The following is a 12,344-nucleotide window of genomic DNA, read 5'->3' as shown; positions in this document are numbered from 1 at the left end:
CTTGCTACCCTGGCTCAGGATGGCTTCTCAGGAGGGGGTGAGGTGGCTGCCCCTGTCATCTAGCGAGGACTTGGCAGGGGTGGCCCAGCTATCTGGGTGATGGTCACCCACACAGATGAAAGTTGGGGGACGCTGAGCTCGCTCAAGGCTCCTGGTGCCATCACCTCTTCTAGCACCAGCACAGACTCAGGGGAGAATTTCTTTTCCTTAAGGTAAATATCCTTTATAAACTGTAGAGCTAAATGCATGGAAGTGGGGTGTCAGGGCAAGAATATGGGGTTTGGAATGAGGCAGAGCTGGGCAAACCCAAGCTCTAGCACTTACTAACTGCGTGACCACAAACAAGTCATGAAGCCCTCACTTTGCTTCTCTGTAAAATGGGACGGTGGTGCTTGCCTCTCAGCTTTGTTGGAGGACCAAAGGAGACCCAAGGGCACATGAGCTTTCAGCACAGGACCAGGCACAGGGCTAGGTGCCCAGGAGATGGAATACTAATTGTTACCTGGATAGAAGGTGATTTTCACCACTGGAATCAAGTCCAAAGCAGTAGTACTTTCCTGAATAAGTTTACACATGCTGGGCCAGAAACCAGGAGGCACTGAGACAGACCCCCAGAACATTCTCCAAAAGTGGGGGCCTTTTCAACAACTTAAGGTAGCATGTTGACATGATGCTGATGAAAGACGCTGATGAAAAGATGTTAGAGGGGGTAGCAAGACCGACACAATGGAAACATCTGTGCTCAGAGTGGGAGGCAGAAAGAGATGGGGTAGATAAGGTCTATATCTGTGCTTGTTCGTCCTGCCCTCCTAACAGGCCCCACCCCCAGGCCTAGTCCTCAGTGTGAGAACTTGGGGGACTGTCTTCTCTCTCTGTGAGCTTTCCAACTGGGCAGCACCTTCATCAAGAACAACTGGACTCAGCATTCACACTGTGGCTCCCCTGGCCCCAGTACACACAAGCAGCCCCCATCAGGGGTGATGTGAGCCCGGAAGCCCATGCGATGGTAACGTCGCAGCCTGGCCGGGTGAGACGGCAGCAGTGGGAGCTGAGGATGCAGACTCTGAGCGGCACTGCCTGGGTTTGGGGAGCCAACCCCAGTGTGGTTACACTTTAGCCGCATAACTTTGGGCAAGTCATTTACCCTTGTTGTGCCTGCTGCTGGGCTTAAAGACTTGGGGGCCAGGAGTCCTGGGTTCTAACCCTGCCCTAACCTCTAAGAAGGGGACCTTGTCAAGCCGCTTCCCCTCCCCGGGCCTCAGTTTTCCCTTCTCAGAGGGCTGGACTAGAAAATCGCTAGTCCTTTCTGCTCCAACATTTGGTGATTTTATTTACACCCGTGGGCCGGGCACTGTTTGGGAAGAACAACCAGTTCTCCTTCCCATAGCCACATTATCTTCCCAGCTTCACCACCCACATCCCCCTTCCTGTCCCTAAGGAACCACAGCTGAGGGGAAGCTCACTGATTTTCCCAAGTGCCCGTCACTGGGTGGAGGTACCTAGACACGGGGCCCAGCGCTACGCACAAAAAGGAGACTTTGAGAGAGAGTAGTGGCCTGGAGCAGGGGCCTAGGTCAGGGAATCTGGACTTAGGTGTCCATTCCATGGGCTTCTGGAAGCAAAGGCAGGTCCTTCCGGAAGCAAAGCCAGAGCACTCTCTCAAGAGAGTGGGCACTTTCCCCCTCTGCCAAAAACAGCAGGGCCACCTCACAGCTACTGCAGCTTTGTGGCTAGAGAGGGTAGGCCCTTCCAAACCCTTCTAAACCCTTCTAAGAGGCTGTAATTTAGGTATATTTAGTCAGGCCACTTTCTCTTACATCATCATCAGCACTGTGGCCTGGTCTAGCTGACCACATCACAGGCAGGGGCCACCACACCCCGAGGGACCGTCAGTACTCACTCTCCCCGCCCCCACCCAGGGTCTATTCCCCCATCCCACTCCAAGGAAGAGCAAAGACAACTTACGGGGGGGCCTCTTGGACCAATGATGGACATCCCAGCGTCTCCTGGGGCACCCTGTGGGGAGAGAGACAGAGAGAGGAGAGGGAGGGCAGAGAGCAGGGCAGGGCAGGAGGGGAGAGGAGGGGGGAAGACAAGAGAAAAAGGAAAGGAGCTGGCGGGTGAGGAAGGAGGAGCAGGAGAGGAGTCAGAGGCAAAGCCAGGGAATGGGTAGGACAATGAGGGGGTTAGAAGAGAGGAAACAGAAAGGGAGAATGAATGGAACATTTCAGAAGGTCCGAGAAAGCGGGAAAGCAGTAGGAATACAGCGAGAAGAGATGTGAGCGAGAGCATAGATGGGGGTCCAGGGTAATGTGGCCCCAGGCCGGGGAAGCAGGGAGAACAGGTATTCATTGATGTGATGGGCAAGAGGGGACCATGGGGAGGGGGAGGAGGCTCAGCTGAGCAATGGCTGCCCTGGCCAGAGCTCCCAGAGCTCTCATACCCATGCCCTGCTTCACCTGCTTCCCAGCCTCTCCCAGCCCCTCCCAAGTTTCAAAGAGTCCAAGGCCTTCCTCCCCACTTCCTCCCCAGGTCCCCATCTGCCTGCACCCCCTGCCACTGCCTACACAGGTGGACAGTGATCTGCCTGGTGGATGGGGCTGCTGGAAGCAGACCTTGGGGACCCAAGAACTATACTTGCTACCACTTAGAGTAGCAACCCAGGACCTGATAGCTCGAGCTGCCTCAATTTCCTAGTCCCCTGGTTTGCGGGCAACACAGAGGGGTTAGGGCTGGGGCAGAATGTCTAGCCTCAAGGGGATGGTAGGGGCCACTGGGCTCCGAGCTCAAAGGGCTGTTGGAGGCTGGCTGAGACAGCTAGATAAGTACTTGTGTGAGGGTAGCGGAGGTAAGGAGGATGATCGTACAGAACTTGGATGGAGTGAGATGTAACACTCTGGCAGAAGGGCAGGGACTGTGTCCTGCTGGGAGGAGGGGCAGGATGCTGCATCCCACCAGGAGTCCACTCCTCCTGAAGGAGCATGCAGGGGAGTGAAAAAGCCCAGGGCCCTGAGTTCGAGGTCTTGCCCTGCCATTTAGCTAACTGGGAGACATCAGGTAAGTCGTGGAACTTGTCCAAGCCCACATGACATCAGGACGCTGAGGGCAGCTGCTGACCTTTGGGGTTCAGGGGGCATGAATGCATTTTATCAAATGTGATGCCTCACACCCAAGTGAGGAGTGATTTTAAATTAGTAGCTGTTCAGCCCACTGTGGTTATATAATCATTTTTATACAGTGAAACCTGTGAGAGCCGGAACTTAACAGGGCTGCCTTGCTTTTCTGGGTCTCACAAGTTTTCTGCCTTTCACAGGGTGCAGGCTTATCACTTTTCTCTCACCCGTTTTAGTGGAAAGTACTTTAGTTTTCTTTCTCCAACAGGTTTCCACCTTACACAGGCTCTGGCTTTCACAGGTTTTACTGTACAAGGCAGTGTGTACAGCGGTGAAGGACACAGATTATGGAGCCAGAAGGCTTGGGTTTGAAGTCCAGCTCTGACCTTGTGTGACCTTAGGCAAGCTACTTAAATTCCCTGTGCCTCAGTTTCCTCACCTGGAGTGCAGGGATAATAGCACCTATCTCATGTGGTGGATGTGAAAATTACATGAGGTAATGAAGCATGTTTAAAACAATGCCTGGTACCACAGGAATGCAAGGAGGTAATGACTGGAGAGACAAAGAGCAGAGAGGGGAAGAGGTCTATGAGAACTCTGCATTTTTTGCATAATTTTCTGTAAACCTAAAACTGCTCTAAAGTCTATTTTAAAAAAAGTATTCATATTATATTAATTTACTAAGCCAATTCCCCCCACCCCAACCAAAAACAAAAAAACAAAAACCAATGCCTGGTCCATGGAAGGTGCTGGCAAGTGTCTGTGTCAGCTATTGTCCTTACACCATGCTGCGCCACATGTCTTTTTCCAGGGCAGTTTAGCCCCTGTGATGAGGCGGACTGACAGATATTTTTCCTTCTGTTTAGTGGACAGCCCTGATGGCGCAGTGGTTAAGAGATTGGCTGCTAATTAAAAGGTAGGCAGTTCGAATCCGTCAGCCGCTCCTAGGGGCAGTTCTACTCTGTGCCACAGGGTCACTATCAGTTGGAACTGACTCGATGGCAATGGGTTATATGGGTGGTGCCTGGTGGTTAGGGGTCCGTCCTTGGAGTCAGACCACCTGGGCTCCTCTCCAGCTCTGCCGCTTTCTAGCTGGATAATCTTGGATCCATGACTTTGCCCCTCTGTGCTGAATTCCCTCTGATATAAAATGGGAATACTGAAGCCTCCCCGTAGGGTGTCTGAGTGTTAACTGGTGTGAGTGTAAAATTGTGCCTGACACAGTTTGTGCTTAACACACATCAGCTGCAGTTGTTACTGTTGCTGGTGTTATTTTGGAGATGGGAAGAATATAACGCAAAGATACACGCGGTAATGTATAGGCAGGGCAGCAGGGGGGCCAGAAACGGACTGAGCCGGGCACTAGGAGGTCTGGCTTCAGGCCCCTCCTTTCACTATTATTGTGGGACCTTGGCAAGCCCTGCCATTCTCAGGGCCTCAGTCTCTTCATCTGTAAAGTGAGCCATTAGGTGTGTTTCTCTCTGAAATCTCTCAAGAACCCTACAGAGCTGACGTTCCAAGATGGCCTCTCATGGCTCACAGACGCTTCTTCCCAGGCCCTCCACTCTACAGCCCTGGGAGCCCCCCTGGGGACTTCTCCTCCAGGGGCACTCTTTGGGGCAAAGAAAGGGTTTCTATGTCCAAGAGAATGAGTGGTGGGGGCTGGGTTAGAATCAACTACACAGAAGAGAGAAGAGAGCGCTCCTGGTTTGGGGGGGCGGGGGAAGAGGGGTCTGTCCACGCCGGGGAGTCAGAATCATGGTCACATGCAGCCATAGCTTGGCTGGGGACACCCACCCGGTCAGGAAGGCTGGGACCATCACCCAAGAATCCAACACTTCTAAGAGATGGCATGGCAGCTGTCAGGAAACTGGGCAGACCCAGCCTGATGGATCAGCTGAGAGGGGCTTCTGAGGGCAGAGCAGGCCCAGCCTGACACATCAGCTGAGAGGGGCTTCTGAGGGCAGAGCAGGCCCAGCTTGCAGCTCTGATGGGGCCCAGGTGGTTGGTGGGAGGAGGGCTGGGGAGGGGGCCTCTGAAAGCCCCTCCCCTGAGAGGCCATGCTGGAGAGGAGGCTGGGATTGAAGGGCTGAAGGGGAACATGTGGACTCACCTTCTCGCCTGCTTGGCCCTTTATTCCCTGGGGCAGCCACATGCAAACAGCGGCAGAGAAGAGAGGGAAGAAGAGAAAAAAGGGGATGAGAGAGCGGCACAAATGAGAGTCCATGTTAACAGTGCAATGACCAAACAACAGAAATCACTGTGAAATAAGAAACAAAACAAAACACAGATGCTGACACATGACAGGCTCCGTGTCCAGCTGAGCATAGCATGTGGAAGGCTATTGCCTCACCCCCTGGCCCGTTCCAGACAACTGAGAGAGAAACAGTGGCAGGGGCTGGAAGAGGCCCCGTGTGTGTGTGTGTGCTGTGTGTGAGTGTATGTGAGTGTATGCGAATATGTGTGTGTGTGCATGAATGTGAATGTATGCAAGTGTGTACCTGTGTGTGCGCTGTGTATACGCGTATGACTGTGAATGCGTGTGTGCATGTATGAGTGTATGTGTGTGTGCGTATGTGCATGTGACTGTGAATGCATGTCTGCATGTGCTGTATGAATGTGTGTGAGTGAATGCACGTGTGTGTATGAGGTGTGTACGTGTGTGAGTTTGAATATGCATTGTGTATGAGCGTGATTGCGTGTGTGGGTGTGTGAGATAGAGAAAGAGAGACAGAGAGAGAGAAAGAGAACCCATCTAGGTCAGGAAACTCACAGCCCCAGCCGGCTGGGTCAACTTGAAGTGTGGTGGGGATGGGGTAGAATCTCCCAAGGGCTGTGCTGTGATGGTGGAGTCCATGAGGCAGAAGCGTCCAGCTGACTGTCAAGCACAAAGCTGTGCCAAGCTAGACGAGCCAGGAGTTGTTAGGGCTGGCAAGGTGGACTAAGGGGCATGGAGAAGCATGGGTGGACAGAAGGCAGGACACATGGGGGATGGGCCAGGGATGCAGAGGAAACTGGGTAGCTCTGCCAAGGGTCCAGGTTCAGGTTACCCAACAAGCAAGAAACACACGGGCTTGTCTTTACTTACAAAGATGTGGTGAACCCCTTGTGAAACTGCCCTACAGATTAGTAAGTAAACATAAGTAAGCCCTTGTTTAATGTCAGCCCATGCACACCTTGCTTACTGGTTAATCCGCCCCTGCAAGGGTCCCTTCCTTGTAACCATGTGATCATCCACAGCCCCCATTCACCCTGCTTCAAACAGGCCAGTGAGCTACCTCTGGTGAAACCCTTCCCCCCAACTCAAACACTTCACACCCATTGACCACCAGGGAGTCCTTATCGGGTGGCACATGCCAGGACCCCTACTGGGCAGCCAGATGGATCCATTGTCACATATAAAATAGCACCAGGAGCAGCATGAAAAGCCCCAAAATGGCTTGCAAATAGCTCTGTGCAGAAAGAAATGGGAAGACCTCCTGTGGCTCCTCAGGCCCCCACTGTGGGCCAGAACCAGGCTCAGATGGACACTAGGGGGAGATGCCCACAGTGCCCAAAGAGAAGAGCAGCAGGGTGGGGGGCAGGGGGGAGGCTGGGAGGGACTGGTTTGTATTTGTATTTGCAGCCTTCCCTGCAGGTCAGCAGCTGCACTGGGGTGGAGGTTCCTCAGGCTCAACTGTTAGGAGCAAGGACTTTGAGGTCGAGAGTCAGCTTGGATACAAGGCCTATCTCCACCCTAGTCTTGGCACGTTGAGTTTCGGCATCATTGTCAACAAAAACAAACAAACACCGAAAAACCAAACCCGTTGCCACTGAGTCGTTTACGACTCACGGTGAACAGGGTCCCAAGAGCACGGGCTCAGATGCTATGGTGTAGAACATGCTGGGTTCAGGGCCCCACACGGCAAGCCCTTGGTGAGTGGTACCTGGGGAATGTTTCCCTGCTAAGTACAAGGGAGGACTGAATGGTCACTCGGGTGGATCCAGGCCTTTCGATTAGAGAATTAACACAGAGGAACAGGGACAGGCAGGGATTCCACAGTATGCTAGGAAGTGGTGGGATGGCCTTATATGGGGTAGTCCAGGGTGCCCAGCCTCCAAGCCTTGGCAGATGGGTGCTGGCTGGGCCTGAGGGAGTTCAAAGCTCTGTGACATGGGGCACTTGTCCCAAACCTCTGAAATGTCCCAGGCCCAGGCTCTGTGGCTTCAGGCTAAGGATCAGATCCTCCTTCGAGCCATGAAGCCAATGACCAAGTTGTGGGGTGGGGAACAGTATTGTCAGGGTCGGGTGCACAGGTTTTGGAGTCAGGCTGCCTGGCTTAAAATCCCTGCTCAGCTACTTCCTGGCCGTGTGACCTTGGGAAAGACACTTAATGTCTGGGCCTCAGTTTTCAAATCTGAAAAATGGGGATGGAAATTGTGGCTACCTCATGCAGTTCTTATGAGGATTGATAAGCTAATGGGTGTAAGGTTCTTAGCAGGCAGTTAGCACTCACATGTGTTAGCGATGACGCAGATGCCTTTTCTCAAACTCTGAGCACCCAGGCCCATCCCAGGCATGCAAACTCACACACCAAATGCCGATCCCAGACAAGGAGGTGAGATTAGGAGGCAAAAAGCATGAGTGACATGGCCGTATGGCATGGGGGTGCTCAGGGGCACTGGGGAGCCAGGGTGGAGGTTGAGGCTGCTGGCTAGTGTGGAGTTAGGAATCAGACCAGAGAGCCTTGTCACGTGAGCTCAACTGCAAGGCACAGGCCAGGCGGTGGTGAGGCTGCACATGGTTACCACTGCCCTGGGCTGCTGCACTGCCCTTTCTAGCCCCTTGGAGACCATCACGCCAAAGCCACTGGGAAAAACCCTGCTTCTAAGACCTTCAGATCTAGTGCGGCTTTCCCATTCTGGGAAACATTCTCCCTATGAAGCATTCCCATTTCCCTGTCTCTATCTTAATTTTTTAGCAGGAAACATTAAATATTTGAAATCTCGGGCTTGTCCTTTGGATGTGGAGGCTCTGCCTGGAACAAGCCCTGTTGCCGCCATCTTGGTCTAGCGTGTCTCCTTCAACAGAACATGGATCCTCCTGAAACGCTGGCCCCAAAGCTGCATCTGTAAAGCAAATCCAGCGTTCCCATGGACTGACTCCTAGCTCTGAGGATGCACTTTTCTCCATCGTTTGCTGTTCGAGCTGGGGGATAGTTGCAGGAACTGGCAGCCGGGGTGGGGGTGGGGGGGCTATGTAAGGGGAGCTCCCAGCGTTGAGAGGGCTCAGGCCTCACCCTGTCATTTAGCAGGTGATCGGCAAAGACCTTTATTCCTGCAACTTTTCTGGGTCTGTCCTTTGCCGGGACAGCTCTCTGGAGAGTGGAGCCATATTGCGAAGTCTGAAGGGCTGGAATAAACTTTTCCCTCTTTCCACTCCTATCCTCCCTGAAGCTGACTGGGGCAGGGGAGGGACAGTGCTGACCCTCCCCTTGGGGCTGGGGCAGACAGCACCTTGCTGTGGTCTGGAGGACAGGCCGGTGTGGAGAAGCAAGCAATGACCACACAGGCAGGTACAAATGCGAAACTCACCACACGTCCGGGCATCCCAATGGCACCTTTATCTCCCTGATGAACGAGGCAAACAGTCAGATGTGGCTGGAGTCGGGCCGCATGTGCAGTACCCCGTGGGCTGGCTGTGCACCCAAGGCCCGGCTTACATGGGCAATGGGGGCATTCCACCGATGCCCAAATGTTGTATGGGTGGGCTTCCTCATGTGGCCCTCCTGATTGTCCAGCAAGAGGCCACCCCTCTCACTATCTGCACTTGGGCAGGATGCTGGGGAAAGAGCACTAAAGCAGGAGCCTGGTCCCTAGGCCAGGCCTCAGTTTCCCCATGTGTATCAAAAGGGGTCCAACAGGCCCTTCCTCCCTTAGCCTTCTGTTGTTTGCAATCCATTTCAGCTGTGACCAGGATGTGCCTCATCCCTGTCACGCTCAACTGCAAGGCCACAGAGCAAGGCGACTGGCAGTTCCCATGTGACAGATGGCTGAATCACTTCCCCAGGTCCCATTCTGCCAGAGCTGGGAAGCGGTGCTCCCACTGCCCTGCCTCCCTCCCCCCCCACCCTCTGTCTGAGAAGGCTACTGATGGGTCCTTCCCACTCCTCCTCCTCCTCCTCCTAGGCACGACAGGAAGGGCCGTGAGCCATGTGGACTCATCCGCATGGTGAGTTTCAGCTGCTCAGGGGAATTGCTTTGTCTCATAGCCAAGGGTTCCATCTTCTCACTCTGGAAATCTGCTTATTAAGTTTTATTCCTCCCTCTTCAGGCTGAAAATATTTTTTTGCAATCATCCCCATGCAGACATCATAAAATCCGGGGTGGGGCTTGGGGTTTGCTCTGAGCCTGGAAGGACGGAAAGTAATCAGCTGCAGAAAAGAAGGGTGTTGGTCCCAGCCTGCTGGGGAGCAGAAAGCTGGGATCTTGGATTTCCCTAAAGTGTCTGGGCATTTCTGGGGTGACTCTGTATCTGCTGAACCGAGTGAGGCAAAATGCCTTAAAGGACAATTAGCATCCAAGATGTGTGAGGGACACACCAGAGAATAGCAATTAGCTCTAACATTAGGCTTTGCTACACATATGTTGCTAAGGCCAAGGTGTCCTTGAGTAAGACGTCCTGCCCTTGGCGAAGAGTGCCAGGGTAGCAGCAGAGGTGGTGTCGTTAGCTGCCACTCAGTGGGTGCTGACTCATGGCGACCCCATGCACGGCCGCATGAAATGCTGCCCATCCTGTGCCATCCCCACGATCAGATGCAAATCAGACTATTGATTCACAGGACTTTCATTGGCTGATTTTTGGAAGTAGCTCACCATGCCTTTCTTCCTAGTCTGTCTTAGTCTGGAAGTTCTGCTGAAACCTGTTCAGTATCCTACAGACACGTAAGCTTCCAATGGCAGACAGGTGGTGGTTACGCATGAGGTGCACTGGCTGGGAACAGAACCCTGCTCTCCCTCGCGGGAGGTGAGAATTTTATCACACATGGAATTCTAGCACTGCTATAAATTTCCTTAACCCCTCTATGCCATCAGTCTCTGTCAAATAGGGGTAATAGGAGCTTCTCTCTCATGGGGTTGCTGGGAAAATCCCATTACATCATGTCTCTAAAAAGGCTACCCCAGTGCCTGGCATTTAATAAGCGTTGGGTTCATGATATCTACTGGTATTATACCCAGCATAGCCATGGGCAAGTGAATTTTACCAGCATGCTTGCACTTTACACGTTTTGCATTTCACAGCAGGGGGCCAGGATCAGCAATCTTGTCATGGGTCCCTCCCAAGTCCCTTCACCCAGAAGCATGAACAAGAGCCAGGACCCGTGGATCCTTGGTGTCCTCTTCCTGCTGAAAACACCAGGCCATGCTGGCTGTCGGCTGTGACATCCACACGGTCCACGCACTCTGGGGCTGGTGAATGATATTTCAGGATGTGTGTTTTGGTTTCCTATTCTTTTCCTTTTAAAAACTAATGTTCTTTGCAGTCCTGGCCATAAAATGCTTGGGTTAGGGACCGGCATGGAGTGGTCAGGAGGCTGGAAACTATGTACAGCGGCCCCATGTGCTATGGATTGCCCCCGAAATGCTTTTTAAAGGTGCACTTGGTCAGAAAAAACAAAGTCTGCCCACGCTCATCTCAGTCATCTGATTTCTCCCCTCCTTGGATTTCATGGGACCAATTCATTGTCCTCCCTTTGCTCCAGGGCTTGTACTTACTGGGAGAGTTTCTATTTTCAAGGCTAAATATTCTCCCACATGCATTTCATTAAGAAAGTCACCACTGGACATGAATCCTAGAAGCTGTTGCATTTGTTAAGAGGTTACAGTATAACTCATTTCTAAAAGAGGAGTAACTGGGGTAAGAGGGAGGCACAGAAGGGTCTGGAAGCCAGTGGATGTGGTCTTTGGAGCAGGGAGGCAGAGCAGCCTGGTACCAGCCCCAGATTCCTCTGCATGTCATACCTGGGCCCTCTAATGGCTATAGCACCTTGCCTGAGTCACTCCCCATCTAAGGGCCCAAGATCTCCAATACTCTCAACTCATCTCTGTCCCAGGTTAGGGTCCACAGAGCAACATCTTAGAAGACTTCAGAGATGGCTCTCAAATGTTGAGCATGGACCAACAAGAAGCAGCAGATGGTATGGTGTGTGATAACAGGGGCCCTCCAACAAGTCTACAGCTGAAGCTGCTCACTTAACAGCAGGGTGACTTCGGACTAGGTACTTTAACTGAATCTCAGTTTTCTCATCTATAAAATGGGCATAATAACATCCATTTCACTAAGGTGTTGAATAAATCAAATGAATGAAGGCTGATTAGTGTAGGGTCTGGCACATATTAAGGTCTCCATAAAAAAGGCTATTATTTTTTCTATTTTTGTCCCAAAGTCCCTATGGTTACTTGGCATAAGCTCTCCAGATTTCAGAAATAGTAACTGGGGAGAACAAAGCCTTGCAGACCACCCTCTGATGAGGGGTATAGCCAGTATGCAGGAGTAGACCCAGTGCCCTGCCCCTGCCCCCTTCTCCCATTATAGGCAGTTGGTCAGTCAGTTTCAGCACGCAGGGGTCTGCATGGGGTGCTCAGCCTGCCTGGGCCCCAGGACGGGCCTCAAGGAGCTGCAGCCTCTCCAGGTCTCAAGGGGGAGGGAGTTGACGGTGGGTTTCTTTCTCCCTCAGTTCTGGACAAGAGAGACGCTCATCCAGACACAGCTCGAGGAAAATCAGCCACCAACCTAGCCAGTCCTCAGAGTGAGAAAGAGCACAGGAAAGAGATGCAAAGGAAAGCAGAAACGAAAGCTGCTTACCGGGAGCCCAGGTCTTCCAGTGGAACCCTGAAATAAAGGGGGAGAGAGTAAGGTTGATATAGGTCAGGGTAGTGTAATACCCAGTGGTTCCCAAGGGTGTGACCTTGGCTAAGTCACTTATGCTCTCTGAGCTCCTGTTGTTTTATGAACAAAATGAAGCAGGGGCCTTGGTCACTAAGTTTCCTTCAAGTTCTAGCATTCATTCATTCATTCTCAGTGGGGCACTCCTCCATGCCAAGCCCAGGGGTAGGTGCAGGGAACAGAAAGCTGAGAATGTTCTCTCCCTTGTCTCTGTCCTTTATGACTCAAGGACCATTAGGGCTGTAGGTGTCCCCAGTGTGTCTCCTCTCTCTGAGCCTTTCTGCCTCACTAGGTCCACTGTTCTG

At 52.5% G+C, this 12,344-nt stretch overlaps 1 protein-coding gene across 1 annotated transcript in view; it reads right to left on the bottom strand.

Annotated features, from left to right (window-relative positions):
- The window catches only part of COL13A1 (collagen type XIII alpha 1 chain), a 95,978-nt gene extending 83,999 nt beyond the window's left edge, over positions 1-11,979 (bottom strand). The window contains exons 1-4 of the mRNA XM_064269655.1: positions 11,959-11,979; positions 8,688-8,723; positions 5,227-5,253; positions 1,966-2,016 (exon numbers count right to left, since the gene is read on the bottom strand). Of these exons, the coding sequence (XP_064125725.1) occupies positions 1,966-2,016; positions 5,227-5,253; positions 8,688-8,702 (93 nt within the window). The 5' untranslated portion in view covers positions 8,703-8,723; positions 11,959-11,979. The remainder of the gene's footprint in view (positions 1-1,965; positions 2,017-5,226; positions 5,254-8,687; positions 8,724-11,958) is intronic.
- Positions 11,980-12,344: the final 365 nt, after the last annotated feature.

Source organism: Loxodonta africana, chromosome 16, assembly GCF_030014295.1.
Source record: "Loxodonta africana isolate mLoxAfr1 chromosome 16, mLoxAfr1.hap2, whole genome shotgun sequence".
Taxonomy (NCBI): Eukaryota; Metazoa; Chordata; class Mammalia; order Proboscidea; family Elephantidae; genus Loxodonta; species Loxodonta africana.
Note: the sequence above shows the minus strand (reverse complement) of the source record. Positions and strands in the feature narration are given on the sequence as shown.